The 17,481-nt window shown below is 39.9% G+C and overlaps 2 protein-coding genes across 2 annotated transcripts in view; both read left to right on the forward strand.

The window, feature by feature from the left end:
* sv2a (synaptic vesicle glycoprotein 2A) overlaps positions 1 to 11,080 on the forward strand; it is a 47,243-nt gene extending 36,163 nt beyond the window's left edge. The window contains exons 8-13 of the mRNA XM_083990403.1: positions 1,091 to 1,179; positions 1,962 to 2,126; positions 3,168 to 3,301; positions 6,790 to 6,996; positions 7,725 to 7,884; positions 8,524 to 11,080. Of these exons, the coding sequence (XP_083846529.1) occupies positions 1,091 to 1,179; positions 1,962 to 2,126; positions 3,168 to 3,301; positions 6,790 to 6,996; positions 7,725 to 7,884; positions 8,524 to 8,707 (939 nt within the window). The 3' untranslated portion in view covers positions 8,708 to 11,080. The remainder of the gene's footprint in view (positions 1 to 1,090; positions 1,180 to 1,961; positions 2,127 to 3,167; positions 3,302 to 6,789; positions 6,997 to 7,724; positions 7,885 to 8,523) is intronic.
* Positions 11,081 to 12,992: 1,912 nt separating this feature from the next.
* On the forward strand, positions 12,993 to 14,428 carry bola1 (bolA family member 1). Its single transcript, XM_083989223.1, has 2 exons — positions 12,993 to 13,029; positions 13,630 to 14,428. Exon 2 carries the CDS (start codon positions 13,691 to 13,693, stop codon positions 14,141 to 14,143), a length of 453 nt encoding a protein of 150 aa, XP_083845349.1. The 5' UTR covers positions 12,993 to 13,029; positions 13,630 to 13,690; the 3' UTR covers positions 14,144 to 14,428.
* Positions 14,429 to 17,481: the final 3,053 nt, after the last annotated feature.

A 17,481-nucleotide genomic window follows, 5' to 3' on the forward strand; every position in this document is an offset into this window, starting at 1 on the left:
TCACGAGTCGGAAGTTACGAGTGGCCATTATAGTGACTTTCACCGGTAAAACAGGTCGGAAAAACACGAGTGGGTTGCCTGGAACGCTACAAAGTCGTAAGTTGTGACTTGAAGCTGTAATTTATGATTTCAAAAGCCTGCCTGGAACGCAGCATTAGTGAAAACGACCGGATCACTCACTTCTGCTTTAAGGTAAGTGTGATGGCAGATGGGAGGTGGGTGTACATACAGGCAAGGGTGTGAGGGGTCTGCAGCGTAGTTTCTGCTCCTGGACGATGATCTAGTGTTGTGTTGTTCAACGGCTGAGCCAAACCAGACAGTGATGGATGCGTTGAGAGATGATTACATGAGTAAAACTGGATCAGCAGCTTGAACTTCCTGTGCTGGCACAGTTTCTGCTGGGCCTTTTAACGAGCGAGTTGATGTTGGATATTCAAAAAGCACAGAGACAGTAGGTCAAGTGTGGTTAGGGCAGTGTAGGTGGGAAGAAGAAACACACATTTCCACAGTTGTAACCACAGCAGAGCGCCAGCATGTTCACTAACTTTAAACCTCAGCTCCTTGGTTTTACTACTCTGTATGAGGACGGATTAAACATGAAACCACATATTAATTATTTAACTTTTCTGGCTCTGGTTTTGAATTTTGAACAGAACTCCAGGTTTTATGCTAAAATAAGCTAACAATCTACTGCCTCTGTGTTTTGTTATTATCAATATTAGTAAGATGTTTTTATCTTTTGTGTGTTAGCATAGTGCTTTTTGAGCACGCCATGCCTTGACACAAATCTCCGTACAAATGGACAATAAAGGTTTTCTTACATTGAAAACACATTCTGCGGCTTTAAGAGTTTTGCAAGACTCTTTCCCACTGTGTCTTTGTTTATGTGATACATCTCTTTGTCTTTGTGGATGATGTATATTCAGTGACAGGACGTGTGTATGCGCTGTGGCTGTCTCTGTTTGTTTACTCGATGCCTGGAAAGGGATTCTGGGACATGGTGTTTATTTTGTAGGTGCAAGAGAAACTTGTTTCTATTTATTTTTTTTATTATTTATTTATTATTTATTCTCTGTTTCTGTTTCCTCAGGTGTGGAGTAATTTCCTGACTGTCTTCTCTCCTGAGTACCGCCGCACCACCTACATGATGATGGCTGTGTGGTTCTCTATGTCCTTCAGGTAGGACCCCAATTGAATAATGATACACCACTTTTTCTGGCCAATGCTGCAAATCAAAGCACTAAAACTAATGACACCAGACATAATTAACACCCTGGTGTCATTTTTGAATTAACACAGTAGCTGATGCACAATGGCATCTGTTTTTGTAGGCGCAGGATGAAATTAGTGAACAACAGAGAAACAGAGGCACAAAGGATTAGGGAGAAGCTTGGGAAACTACCAGTGCTGAAAGAACACAGATCATTTACATGTAAATTCATAAATATTTCAAGAAAAAAACAAGACAACAACCTTATTAATTGATGTCAGTAGTGATGCATGTATACATAACTATCACTCTAATGTTATAGCATGTTTAGGTGGAGCTGAACATTCTCACTTTTATTCTAGGGCTTGTAATATAGAAAATCTATCATATCTAATACTATACAGCAACTGAACACAGAGCTATACATTTTTAAAATTCAGAGAATTCAGCAAAGTAACTGGTAACTATGGCTGTTAAATGAGTTAATACTACATGGATTCAGTTACTCCACCAATATGAGCTTCTGGGAGACTGTTTAAGCAAAGATACAAGAATATTAATCAGATTTATTTGCGTTATCCAGAGTTCGTCATAATCTTGAATCTCTAGGTGTGAACATCTATATCACCAACAGTACCTGGTATTTTTATGGACAACAGAGACATCGTCTTTTCTCTCTTAGCCAGGTTCTCTTTATATTAGTGGTTTTATCAAAGCAGCGTTCTCACCTTCTCTCTTCCTCCTCCTCCAGCTACTACGGTCTGACAGTGTGGTTCCCCGATATGATCAAGTACCTGCAGAGACAGGAGTACGCCTCCCGCACCAAGGTTTTCGCCAAGGAGAAAGTAGAACACGTCACCTTTAACTTCACCCTGGAAAACCAGATCCACCGCCAGGGAGAGTACTTCAATGACAAGTGAGTTGGCTGCGTCCCCTCGTTAGTGCCGGCCAGTCAGAATGAGGGCAAAGTCATTTAGTGGAAAGTCACATGATCTTCTCCAGGTGCCTTCGACTCCAAAGATGGATTGGTAAATTTCCAAACCTCTAACATACACTGCCCATCCAAAAAAAAAAGTCACACACTCTAATATTTCGTTAGACCGACTTTAGCTTTGAGTACGGCATGAATTTGCTGTGCCATCGTTTCAATAAGCTTCTGCAATGTCACAACATTTATTTCCGTCCAGAGTTGCATTAAGATTCTGAATGGGGTTCAGGTCTGGACTCTGTGGTCACATTGGACCACATTTCTTCCTTGAAGATGATGGTTCCCCACTATCGTTCTAGTTTTTAATGATGCGTTGGACAGTTCTTAACTCAGTTTAGTAGTCTCAGTAATCTCCTTAGATGTTTTACTTGCTTGATGCATGCCAATGATTTGACCCTTCTGAAACAGATTAACGTATTTTCCACGACCACTGGATGTCTCTTCCAACATGGTTCCAACAAATGAGACTGCATCACTTAGGGTTAAATAAGTTGTTGCCAGCTGAAACATAATCATCTATGCAGTAATTATCCAATGGGAGGCTCTTACTGTATTAGCTTATTGAAATCCAAGTGGTGACTTTTTTTTTTGGACGGACAGTGTATAATGGACCAATGTTTTGACTTTGTGGTGCGTGACAACAAATCATGAAAATATGAAAATATGAATATTTTCTCCTGAACATTACTTTGCTTTGATTGGCTGAAAGCCCTGCAGTGTTGTTCATGTTTAACAAGCCTGTCTTTTATGTTTCTTTTGACCTTGCCTTTTCAACCTGAACTCTGCATGTGATTTGCGTTCTTCAAATTCAAACAGCAATATGGTAGTCGAATATCTGACGCCCTAATGGCTTCAGCCCCTGTGATGAAAGGCTTCTCTTTCTGTCTATTTGCGTCACCCTTCCTCTGCCTGCTGTTCATTGCCTTCTGTCTTAACTCCTCCACCCCCATCGTCTCTAATTACCTGCAGGTTTATGAACCTGAGAATGAGGTCTATGGTGTTTGAGGACTCGCTGTTTGAGGAGTGCTACTTTGAGGACATCACCTCCAGCAACACCTTCTTCAAGAACTGCACCTTCATCGCCACCCTCTTCTACAACACAGGTAGGAAACACACAAACACACACACACCAACCTATGGCCTTATGTCGGTGCGCACCTCTAGTAACAAACAAATGATAATCAGCTCTAGAAAGAGTTAACAGGGAAAATCACTTTAAATATGACTGAAAGTTTTATTTCCAAAGAGGCTGAGAAAAGCCTGCAGTGTGTGTTCCATGGATGAGTGGCAGGTGTTTTGTGGAGGTGTTGGATGGTGCAGAGAGAGAAAACGGCTGTGGCCAAACAAACAGGGAATAGAGACAACTGTCTGAGTGTAGCTGAAATAACAACCCTCATCTCCGCCTTGCAGGCTCCTCTTCGTCTAGAGCCTATATAGTGTATACATTTTATTTTTATAAGCTGTAAAAAAGGTTAATGAAATCTATCTTGGAAGATAAAAATGTGTTGTAAGCTGTGTTTAGGTTCCTTTTCCCTCTCTGCGCTTATTATCTTGCCGCTATTTATAGCACTTCCAAAGATCTCCTTATAAATAACTATCCTTTAAAGTGGAGCGACTGGCACAGTTTCACTCCTTCTGTTTTCTTTTTGCAAAAGCCATCTGGTTTAAGGTTTGTGAGTTCAGTGGCAGGTGCTCAGACCATTTTTTTCTAATACAGATTCAATATGTAAACTTGTGAAGTGGCCGATACAGAGAACTGATCTGACCTTAGCCCTGTATGGTAGATAGATAGATAGATAGATAGATAGATAGATAGATAGATAGATAGATAGATAGATAGATAGATAGATAGATAGATAGATAGATAGATAGATAGATAGATAGATAGATAGATAGATAGATAGATAGATAGATAGATAGATACATTTTATTACAGACTTTAGGTCCAGTTAAGAACAAATACAAAAAGACAGAGAAGGAAAAAACAAAACAAAACAAAAAAAACAAACAAAACATTACGGGGTTGTCTAGCAAACCTTTATTAAGAGACACTCAGGCCTATACCAGTGTTTCCAGAGCAGCGACGTGTTACGTGTGGCACTAAATGCAATGTTCGTCAGTTCCAAAACAATCTGATTTTCTGAGTTATTCAGATGGCAGATGAACTTAAACATGATGTTTCTTAAGACAGATTGGAGAGTGTTGACTCGAGCAGTCACAAACATTTTGGTGGTGCTGGTCCATCTCTGCCTTTTTAACAAAATTCTCAGAGAGTACATTTGCTATAACATGCAGGACTGACGCAGAATGTCCTCATCATCAGTCAGTGTGTCTGTGATCACATGACCAAGATATTTCACCTGATTTTTAAAACATGACCTGACAGCTTAAAGTCAGGGAAGACCATTAGGCTACATATGTTTATCCTCATTTGTTCTGGAAACCATAATAACACTCTTTACACCATTATATTTTATGTCATGTTGCTCTCCAGACAAGGAACATACAAGGAGCTGCTGCAGACCAGCTGAGCTAGCACACAGTCATCCACGTATACATGAGATGGTTCACCACTGTACTGCCAAACATACAGCCAGTTTTACACATTTTTAACTCTTTTGACAGACTATTCATATACAAATTAAATAAAAAAGGGAATAAAATGCTCCCCTGTCTGACTCCATTGCTGACTTGAAAAGGAGCAGATACACAATTATCCCATTTCAGCTGCATTGTTTGGTGAGCATGGATGTGATATGATTGCTTTCAGTGTTGTATAGTATGGCTCATGTTAAACCCTGTATAACACAGACACATTTGTGTCAAAGAATCTGTCTTTTATCCAATAGCCTATGTCTGCTAATAATAATAATATTAATAATTAACAATCTTGAAAAAAAATAATAATTCCGACACTAGTTATCCTATGACTAGGCTGTCTCTGTTGCCTTTTCACTGGTGGGACATGACACTGTACCAACATTGATACTGGAACAAGTCTCCTGCTCTTTAGTCCTGTTTCTTAATACATCAGTTACACATCTCATCAGCCCTGCCCACGTTACTGAATGTTACAATGTTAAGTTTCAGATTCACAGACAGTAAAAAAGCAACAAAATCAGCTCCGTGTTTGTCAGCTGTTCATCCAAATGGTTCCCGGTCACCAAATGTAGCTTTGCAGAGGTACAGCGTCTCCTAGCAACCCCTGAATGAGTCCTCCATAATTTTGCAGAGCTGTTTCTCATCCCCAACTGTCAACTATTGTAGGAAAACCACACGCAGAAAGCTGGTGAGAAGTGTGTATTTGGTGTTTGTATTTTAGAAAGGAAAGGGGCACTGGCCTCCCGAGCCTGCAGCTGTGCACACACATACAAACACAAAAGATGTATCAGCCAGACCTAGCTGTTGCTTTGTTGCTTGTTTGCAGTCTTCACACACGTCCAGCAATCACAGGCAGCTGCTATCAGTGGCAGCCAGGAGTCTTCATTAGAATGAGAATTAGAAACTTGTTTTGCTTATTAAGGATTAATCTCTCTTTAGGTTTCCAGTTCAGAAGTTAGTGCTCAGTGATAGTTGCCATAGTGTAGTTTATTATAACAATGCGGCACAATGGGAATAAACCACATGGTGAATGCAGTTGGGCTGTGGGCGTGACATTTTATTAGTCTATGTACTAACTAATATGCAGGGGATTAAAGTGACCGACTCATAGTTTATCAGCTGTTATTGCACAAAGTCAAAATTCATACTCACCTTTACTGAAACAGGGTGAGCTTGGAAAAGAACATCTCGTTCACTGGAGTGTTACTTCAATGTTTAAGAGGTTTTGCAGAGAGTACAACATAGAACGTCCTCCATCTTGATTCAGACAGAGGAAAAAATACACACAGACTCTTGAACAGGGAACAAGTGGAAGAAACCCAGGATAGATAGCACAACTGCAATTGCATACTACAATAAATAGGCTACTAGAAGTAGAAAAGAGCTTCGGGCAAAGTTGAAGTACCTCAAAATGTTTGAGTAAAAAACTGCCTGCAGTGAGAAAGACACAGTGTTTGAGGCTGTTCTCTATCTTTGTATTGGATTTAATTAAAATTACCAATTGCACTTTCTCTGTCTGCATTTTGATGCTTATGTATTGATTGCTAAGGACCAATTTTTGGATGAGCGGTTCAAGAAACCTTGAAACATTGCTTTTCTACATGTTTCTTGATGTGAAGAATGAGTGAACACAGATGAAAACCATCAAAATGCCTAAAGTGGTTGGTGTTTAGCTCAGCTGGTAGAGCAGCAGCCCCATGTGTTGAGGCTATACAGTCCTTCCTTTAAAGGCGAAAAAGCCCAAAACAATATACTTAAAAAAAAAAAAAAAAAAACGAAATAATATTTATCTCTTAGGTATAATTTGAGTTAAGGTACCATAAAGTTACAAAAGCCAGCTGATATAATGTCACTGGAATATGTGGGGTAAGATTTTTAATGGACTGTCTGAGTTAATGGAGCCCTTCAGCGTGGCTCACCCTCTGCCACCTGCTCACCCTGTGCACCCCCCCCCCCCCCCCCCCCCCCCCTCCCCTTTGTTTCTCTGCAGATCTCTTCAAGTATAGACTGGTCAACTGCAAACTCATCAACAGCACTTTCCTGCACAACAAAGAGGGCTGTCTGCTCAGCGATGTCAGCGATGATAACAATGCCTACATGGTCTACTTTGTCAGTTTCCTGGGCACCTTGGCTGTGTTGCCGGGCAACATTGTCTCCGCGCTGCTCATGGACAAGATCGGACGATTGAGGATGCTAGGTAATCACTTCATCGCATCATGTGTGCTTAAATCAGCATACTGGCCATTTAGTTTCTTAATTAAAGACAGTGAGGGGAACTGGCTATTAAAAGAGAAACACTCCCCTCAGCCTCGTAAGGAACTGGTCACATGTTCAAGATACAGTTCTCATCTGCGTCTTTAACATATTCCAGATCTCCTACTTAGACTTTGATTAATAAATCTACTTAGAAGTACTTACTTGCTTCTTACAAAAAGAGGCAAGGTCAGCCCACACAAAAAGCACAAAAAGTAAAATGAAGTCTAGAGGGTTCAGAGTGGAGACTATGCATAAATAACATTAAGCTGAAAATGTCTTCCTCAACCCGTCAGTTGCAGGATCGGGTTAAAGAAGCCTCATTATTCTGTTAAACTGCTTCAACGTCATTTTCAGTCCATCAATATAAATGAACTGATATATACTCTAAAGGGTTGGCATCAGACCAGATGCCAGATGGAGCATCGCTGTTCTTAGAGTTTTGCAACTGAGATGATCAATTAGTCTGTTTTTTTTAAATTTATGCACAATGACTAAATGATTTCAACAGCGCACTGATGTGACCAGGTTTATTGCACATTTGGGTCTAACATTATCCGAGGAATTTTGAAAGATACAAGCTATAGATAACTAATTATCAGTTGAAATATGCTGGATCCTCATGTATCACTCTTTTCCAACACCTCTCCTTTTCCTCCTCATTATCTACAGCGGGCTCCAGTGTGATATCCTGCATCAGCTGTTTCTTCCTGTCCTTTGGCAACAGCGAGTCAGCCATGATTGCTCTGCTCTGCCTGTTCGGGGGAATCAGCATCGCCTCCTGGAACGCCCTGGATGTGCTGACTGTGGAGCTCTACCCCTCTGACAAGAGGTAGGCAATTTAGGCTTTGCCCTGAAATCTCCTTGACACCGTGAAGACACGGTCACTGGTGCTGAATGACATGTTAAATGATGTCATAAGAGTTACCCCACAGTGATTGGCTGGCTTTCAGGGGTGGATGACACTGTGGGATGAAATCATTGGTGCTGCTTGTGATGTAAAGCGTTTAGCCATCTTGTTGCCACCCAATGGCTTGAGCGGGATGTGTTGTTACAACCTTAAATAATAGAGTACTTAAATCCTAATTTGATTTAATGATTGTAATTTAGCCTCATGTGATATAAAACACAGCTGCTTGCATGTTGAATACAATTGTATGATGCCACCAAAGTGGGAACATGCAGCTTCTGTGGCAAAGCAGCTTTAGATTTTAGGAGATGTGGCTCCATCTTGTGGTAAGCTACAGTCACTACATCCTCCACAGTCAACATGAAAACATATAGTTCTGACATTAATATCAGTTAATATCAGCAAGAAAATGGCTGCACTTTATGATGATATTCTGCCGCTATATTACCACACTGATTTCCTCCCATGGTTGCTTTTACTCCTTCATTAAATATGATCAAATGTTAATGAAGAAGGAACTGACTCTGGCCTCTTTATGTGTTTCTCCTCTTGTTCCCCCAGAACCACAGCGTTTGGCTTCCTCAACGCCCTCTGTAAATTAGCAGCCGTGTTGGGCATAAGCATCTTCACTTCGTTCGTTGGTATAACCAAGGCTGTGCCCATACTCTTTGCCTCGGGGGCACTTGCGGCGGGAAGCTTTCTGGCTCTCAAACTACCGGAGACGCGGGGCCAGGTGCTGCAATAGTGTGGCGCCAACAGCTTTCCAGGGCAAGGGGGGGCAGAAGAGTTTTCGCCACACTGTGATCGAAAAGCTCAAGAGCCCCCCAGATCCTCTCCTCTAACCTCTCCCCCCATGATTACAAAGTAGAGTTTGTGCACATAACATGAGCAACACAGATCTGCTGAGCTGTAAATATTTGCAATTGGTGATTATTTGAAAGGTCCCCCTCCATGTCATAAAGATACGTGGAGCCAGAATAAGCCATGAGCTGAATACGACAAATTCTTCATAATGGCTTAGAATTGGTGCCAATGAAAACGTGAGGAAAACTTAATGTCAAGGTGTTTGGTGTAACGTATAGCCGACTGCTGTGATACAACAGTGACCTACATTTGATTTGGTTCCCCCATAGAAAGTCCACACAGCTGGGGTTGGAGGTCAGGTCATGGGGGCTCTTGATGATGAGCCATGCAAATAGACTCATATAGACTCAAATGACCACTAGCCATTGTTGCAGAGTTCTCTGTAGTCACCTCCATTCTTCTGAGCAAATTCAACTCACCTCTCAAGTCTTAAATACGTTGCCATTGTCGGACGTAGAATCAAGAATTTGACATTTTATGCCTTGATTTGAAGCATATTTGACTTTGACGCGACCTCTCTTGGCTTTCTCTTTAACAAAGACCTCTCCTCATTCTTTATCTCCCAAAGGTCTTGTGTTAGTGTACAGACTGCCATTTTATAGATTATAGAACATTCCAGGTTTGCTTTTGTTGTTGTTAGACTGCGATGAGATACATCAGATTTTTTCCCTTTAAGACGTCATTTTTTAATCACCTCCGAACATGTTATGAGATCATTCAAGTATAAGTCACCGTCATGATTGCCATTCCATCACAAAGACCAAGCTAATTTGTTGAGATTTGCATTCAAAGCACAACCATTCGCCAATGTAAATGTCCCTAACATTTTCTTGACTTGATGAAAATGTTCAGAATCTCACTCTCAGTCATCATTTTTCAACCATACTGTATATCCCTTTGTAAGAAATGCCTTTTTAGTACCTCTCCTCTCCAACTTACAGTATGCCTGTCTCTTATAAACTATGTTTTGGAGGGTGTTATGCATGTCACAAAGTATGTATGTAACATAATGAAAACTGAGAGTATACAACATGTAGCCTAAAAGCATTTTGGACATGTTGCATCTGCTTACTGACTGACATAATATTTTGACCTTTCTGACCCATAAAAAGACGACATAGTGTTTTTATGCTGCTGTTGCTAACAGTGATACAATAGCACAGACGAGTCTTACCCCACTCACCTTAGAACACATGCACAAGATAAATGAAAATATTCCTTTATTCTCCTAAAATCACTCTATTTCATGTGAAATCAATCAAGTGTAAAAAGAGAAAAGGTTACACAGAACGGCTTCTCTTTTGGTTTTGATGGTTTGGTGCAGGTGCAAAGTGTGTTAAGCGTGTAAGAGATGACAGATAAACTATAATCTAATTCCTTGTGTGAACTGAATGTTTATATTAATGTGAGTGTGGTTCTTAGTGCAATATTGAACCTCTCTGCAATATTGAGATTTTATTTTTTAATCCACTTATTTATTTTGTCTTTTACCATTTTCATATTTGGCAAACTGTATCTTATTGGTGAACGGACGTGGGGTAGTTGTCTAATATTGATAACTGAACATGGTAGGATATCACACTGGACACGCTCAACCTGTTTTATTTGCTCTTGGATCAAGAAAGTGTGAAAGAAATTTACACCCAAAGTAAAAACAGCAGAGTTGTTCTATTTTATATTGTCCTCATTTGGGATGTGCACTTCTTTAGGGCACAGAACATGTTAAAAAGTGAGGATTAATTGCAGTTGAGAAAGATTATTCTGCTTAATGAGGGTATGAGTTTGGAGTGCACTGAGACCTTGAGTTTACTTGTGCTTCATAACACAAATGTAGCTTGATACAACATGTGATTCACCTTAGAGAACTCACTGCCAAGGGCTGATTGTCATATAACCCACACAGATAACAGCACAGAGTGTCGGCAAACATCGTTGCCACATTCCCCTGATCTAGAAAAGTAAGAGTGATATGTTCACAATTGCATGATAAAAGAAAAATAAATAAAAACAATCATCGACATGTCAAATTAATAAAAAAAAAATAGAAAAAGGTTTTGTCCAAACTGCCATTTTGTAGGATAGCAGCCATACGTAGACTCAAGACAGTTGAAAAAGTAGACAACCCATTGCACTAAGTGTACACTGTCGTACATGCACAATTGTGATAGCCTTGCTAGAAATTGAATGAAGAAGCAGGGGAGCATTTAGCAAGAGCACAAAGACCAAAACCTACCAAATGACAACATTGTGAACATGAGTGCAGTTGTGAACATAGGTGCTTTGAGCTTTGATGACCTGCCCCTTACACTTCACCGCCTCACTCTGTCTCACACTAATCTAAACTTCAAATTTGACATCTGACCCCTTATCTATGAGTGTGCCATAGATACCACCTCTCATTAATTATTGCCAAATATTTTGTATGGCCTGAGTTTACACATTACACCATCAATTCTCTGTTATAGATATGAATATATGTAAATAAAAATAACTATAGTGTAACTAATAAGATAGCTCTTCAAACCTTCTGACCCCTGGAAAATACAATATATTGCAGTCTGTCTTTGTAGGTTTTCAGACACCGGTCATGTTAAACAAGAAAAACTGGACTCATTGTTGTATGTGGTAATTAAGATTTTATTTTCACACCTCATATGAGAAACCTATCTTTAGGAGTCCAGGTACTCTTGTTTTAAAACTGCAAGAGATAATGGCTTTAGAAGCCAAAATGGCCAGCAAGTCAGAAAGAAAAATTTGGTCCAGATTCCCCTGTAAAAGCACATGGATAGTCTATAAATGCACATTAACTGTACAGATATAAAAGCATCAGCAGTTCTATTCTCTGTATGTTGTCCTGTATCACCCATTGAAATAAGAACAACGATGTCAAGATTACTGTTGTATTTGTTCAACATGGAATGCTGTTAAAACGCTAACCTGTCTCAGTGACTCAATTCAGGCTCCGTCCAAGTCAAGATTGTCTCTCGTAGAAACATATCTTAGCTTATGTTACAGGGTTTTTTTGTATAATTAACTTGTTGCCTGAGCGACCGGCTGTTGTGAGTGCAAAAAGTTAACAGAGCAATAAGTGTTTGAGTAATTGTCTCTAATTCTCTCCTTTGAAGCTATTTGGGAATTGGAGCACATTACTATGCTGGCCTTGTCCACTAAAAATGCTGAGTGTTGGCTTAATAATGACACAGGACTAAACAGCTAACATTCATATGTACTCTCTGAAACAACCCTAGTTCTTGAGGCTTTTGTCAATAAGATTTCATTGCCATTAAATAAATGTAACAAAAAAGATTTATCACCTTGGTCATTGTACTGTGCTGTAGAAACTGTAGTTGATTGTTTGTAAGTATAGAAACTGTTTGTGGAACCATAAAAATATAAAAAGCTATAAAAAGAAGTGTAAATGAACAATGATGTATGTTGTCTTTGATTTTGTGCATTTTGTAAATGAGAATGAAATATAAGTAAATACTTCAATGTTAAATACCAGTTATGAATCATAGTTAGCCTAAATGTGACAACAGCAGTTCTGTTAAAAAAAGGTGTGTGAGATTTTTTCTTATATTTTGGCATTGTTGGTTTTTGATTGGGTTTGCACTTCATTGTGCAACTGACCCTTTGGAATCACAATGGATAACAAAGAACCATGAAGAATAAACAAGTGAAAAAATATAAAAAGTAGATCTTTGTCATTTCTTTACCTAGGCTATGTCTGTAAAAATATTGGTTTTATAAAGGCTATTCTTGTCTGAACTGACCGAAGGACAATACAGTTTCAGATGTTTTCATTGATGTTGCATAAAGTAGGCCTACCTATATATTTCAGCTTTTTAAAATTCTGACAAGAAGGTAGCTACATATCATTCTGGTTTCTGTTTTGAAGTTTTATCTGAAACATCTAGGCTATAGGACTTAAGTCGAAAGTTACAGAGATTCAAATGTGTAAAACAACCAATAAACAAATCAGTGCATAGTAGCTATTTTACTCTTATTCTTGTTACTTTTTATTTTATGGTCCATTTAAAATAGCAAAAATGTAACATTATGTAGATGATGTAACTTTACTTGAAAGCAAAGCAGACGTACTGAAAACTACAAGTGCTTAAAAAACTACAAACCCCAGGGTAAGTAGCCTACGCACACTTCCGGTACGTGTTACACCACAGTTCCAGAGACTCCACGGACAAGGTGAGCGGCTAAAATCACTTTACAGTTTTTAGCAAACGTCAACTTCTTCAGTTATAGTTGAACAGTATTATTGAACACTTGTGGTGGTGTTTAGTTTCACTGGGCTGCCTGTGTATTGACGTCTCTGTTTGCTCACGTAGTGGGTGATGTTTACGATGAAAGCTAACCGTTAATGCTAGCAAGCAACTGGCTGTAAGTTAGCTTATCCTGATGTAAACAGTCAGTATGAGACTAAATAACATGGACAGTGTTGCAAATTACAGCATGGTTTGTCCATGGCAGGTTATAAAGGCGACACAACACGACGTCTGAATACTCGTGTCGATGATATATTTCAGTTTTTCTACTTTTGATGATGAATTTTCCCGTTGTTATTATTGTGTAGAGCTGTGTAGAGAGGGAGTTTGTCTGCTTTTAGCATCATAATGTGAACAGAGTCAAGGTGTCTGAACAACATAACTACCTCTTCTCTCACCGAACATACCTAAACATAAACACAACCAGCTGTATATGGCTACTGATAGAGAAATTCCAGTGTAATAGGCCAGCATGACAAAGCTTGTTCTCTAATATGAATATCTGTCCTATCTTTTTCAACAGATTGTCATCTATATTCATACCCACCTTGCTCTGTTGGGTGGTCTCCAGCCACAGCCTCTTGATGCTGCCCAGTGTCCTCCGCTGTGCTCGGCCCATCTCCATCAGTCCTGCCTTAAACCGGCCTCTGGCCCACTTCACACCACACATGGACCCAGACCCAAGCCGGCCCGTTGAGAGGGCTATCAGAACCAAGCTCACCGACACACTCAAGCCGGACCACTTAGAGGTACACAATGAAAGCCACATGCATGCCGTGCCCCCCGGTTCTGAATCCCATTTCCGCGTCCTGGTCGTCAGCTCCCAATTTGACGGTCTGAAACTGATCCAGCGCCACCGGCTGGTTAATGAGGCTCTGAAGCAGGAGTTGAGTACCTGTGTTCATGCACTGGCTATACAAGCAAAAACTCCTGAGCAGTGGGGAATCAACCCCGCCCTGGCTAAGAGTCCACCATGCATGGGAGGATCGAGGGGAGACCACACGATGGAGGAGAAACTGAAGGCAGGACGTGAATGAACTGCTGGACTATGAATCAGTGTTGGACTGCAGTATGAAGAATACAGGTGAATGCTGTAACAGGGATATAAGGATTTCTACTTCTTCCCTCTCTGCTCTTCTTTCCTTTTCAGTTTTATTCACACCTCATGGATTCAATAGTGGATATTATTCTGTCACAGATTTCAAAACAAAATAGAATTTATGAGACTTTTCAGTCATAATAAAACTGTCATTGTAAAGATTAAGTTTGCAATTGTATTGCACGTACATTCTGCTGTATCAACTGGTGCCACAGGGCTGTTCAACAAGTGGACAATGGACAACCAACACTTTAAGTCCATAGGACATTATCGCAACTTTCCATCACAATGGCAGGGATATTGTCAAAACAACAATGGTATTTTCTGAGCCAATCAGCATTTTGTAGGTTTGTGTATATATCAGCAGAAACCTATGTTGCATTGTGAGGCTGGAGGGGGTAAAAGTTGAACTCAGTTACAGTGTTCTTAACATAACTAGAAATACAATATACAGTACACAATATAGACAACCAGATGACTCTCTGAACTCTAATTGACTGAAACAAGGAGGCAGCATCATCACATTCAAGTTCAAATCTTAAGAATCAGATCTTTGCTCTCATTTAAAATATAGTATCAGTTATGTTCACCTTCCATATGTACATTGAAGGAGCTGTGGATTGTTGAAAACAATTTGAAAACATTTGCCTCTCTGAGCACGTACATTTTCTTTAAAGAAACTAAAAAATGTGAAATCTTACTTTTAATGCCATGTACAAGATTTATTATAACAAGCATTCTCCACATACAGCATGTTGTGCTTGAAGCAAATGAATCAGCAACAAAGGGAGCTATCCACCTTTTTCTTTACGTTTCCATGGTTTTAATAGGCGCGGTAAATGCATGGATTTTTTTTTTCCCAGTGAAAATCTGTAAAACGCATGGATCATCACAGCAGCTTTTAACAATGGATATCACACAAATTGACATCCGTGTTAAAAGCCAGCGTTAATAGATCCATGCGTTTATCGCAACTATGACAACGACTGAAAACCATGGAAACGTAAACGTACAATTCCACCAAACCGGCAAAACCGGAAGCCGGTTTTGACCATAGATGACGTTCGGAAACTTGTGGATTATCACAAAGAACTTTATTTGATGTTTTGAGTGCATAACTGATCTAAAAACATAAATGAGTCTCGTTTTACATTCTTATCATGGTGTTTTCAAGTACACCCTCACCAAGTCAGTAAGGCTTGTCTGCCTTCAAAAGGCTTGCGAGTTAAAATTAAAGGTTACATAGCAGATATTTCAGGTAACAGTTTTTTTTAAGTGATTTAGCTTGGTATCAGTGCCATAGTTGTGCCAAGTCCTTTTCTAAAATCTATTTTAACATAATTGGACAGGAATGAATGCCTATGAAATACCCGTGACTGAAAGGATGATGTCAATACCACTGACAAACACATGAGGGCAGTATTTGCACAAACTAAAGGACAAATTGAACAGGGTGAGAGAGCTGGTGAATACAAGATGTCTTCATTATTCCCTTTAATAAAGTTGCACATCAGTTAGTCAGTTTTCATATCTAGTCAAAGAGAAACACAAGTGACTTAAAAAGTACAGGAGTAACTGATTTGTTATAAATAATATATTTTATTAGTTTAAAAGTCAAACTGTTAATCCAATACCAAATGTTGTGACTCAGAATAATGATTACTATAGGATACAAAAATCAGAAAAGTAGTCTCAGCATTTATATTTGTTACAGATAGCCTGCAGATTAATTAATAGTAGCCGACTATACTTTAGTTTGCTCCTTGTCTCAGCTCCAGTGATTGGTTGAGCAAACCAGAGGACAAAAGTACAAAATGTTCGGTAGTTTGCGCTTGTTCTCAGAATGACGCACTCCTTACTGCGTGTGTGGGTGGGCGTCTATTTTTGTCTTGGGGTTGTATGTGTCACTGTGAAGGTCTTCTTGTCCTTCCTTCAACCCTGATGACGGCCAAAGATCTCTCCTCAAGCGTGAGAGTGATAAGGCCGCAAATATATCTAAAAAAGAATGAAATAATCAGTGGTGGGAGTCTTTACCAGTAAGTCCTTTTCCCCCAGTTATCATTTATCTTCAAGATTAATTTGCTCCAGTAAGATATTTGTTCAGACCTGATGCAACACAAGGCCGAGATGACCAAATAGACCATAGGGCCAAAGCAAACTTTTAATGCTCTGCTGCAAAGCTATTCAAAGTTATTGTTAGCTCATAAAAGACGGGCCTTCGGTGGAATGTGGTGTCACCTCAAGGTAATGTGCGTCGTCTTCTACAATTATCCTCCGCCTGGAATTGACAGCCTGTCAGGACTCACAAAAGGCTCTGGTGAGGAGGGTGAACAACTGGTGTCACTGGTTTGGAAAAAGGAAAACAGTAACACAACCACTTTATGACCCCTGCTCACCCATTAGAGCCAGGCCTGAGGGGGCAAGAAGCAAGGCTGGGACTACGGAGGGGGGGGGGCAGGCGGGGGCAATAAGCTGGGCTGCACTGCCCGGGGACCCGCAGACTGTCTCTGCCGATAAGATTTACGTGTCACAATTCCAGGTGCCGTTATGATGGAGAGGGAAAAGATGTCAAGTCGTCAGCCGTGATGAGGTGGAGTGCAGGGACTTGTCTTGCACTTAAAAGCTTGGGCTGTTTTACATGTGTGTGTAGTTCATCACCTATTTAGTCTGTGGCAGTTATACAGCAAAATAACAGGGTCGGGCAAGTCACTGTAAGAGGTTGTGACTTTTTCTAACCAGAGGTAAAAAAAACACTAATGTTCTAATTGCTTTGTTTTTTTGTGCCCCTCCATTTTCACACACTGCGTAGTGTGAGATCAGCAAATTTTTAACTCATACTTGGAAAAATATTGCTGTTAAGTAGCAGTTTACTTACCAAATTTAAGCAAGAAAAGCAGGTATTTGAGAGTAGCCTGCAGCCGTGCAATTAAAAACAAATCAGAAGAAGACGCCACTTAAGGTCCTTGTGAACCTCACGGGACAATCCTTTTGTGAGAAGTTCTTAAAAACAAAAGCTGGTCACTAGTTTGGTCGGCTGGACTTAATGGGACAATTGCAGTCAGGATCCCACTTTCACAGCGACTGCAGGTTAGTTCTGTTCTACTTAGGTCAAGTATTGTTCATGAAATACTTGATCTACTCTCTCCACCCAGTGTAATTGCACAGGTGCAGTGAAAAGGGGCCGTTTGAGTAGCAGAGTGGTCGCATATGTATTTTTTAATTAAAATTATCCACTTAAGAAGTAAAATTATGGTTTATACATAAACAGAGGTTCAT

The sequence above is a fragment of the Trachurus trachurus genome (assembly GCF_905171665.1).
Source record: "Trachurus trachurus genome assembly, chromosome: 16".
In the NCBI taxonomy this organism is placed as follows: domain Eukaryota; kingdom Metazoa; phylum Chordata; class Actinopteri; order Carangiformes; family Carangidae; genus Trachurus; species Trachurus trachurus.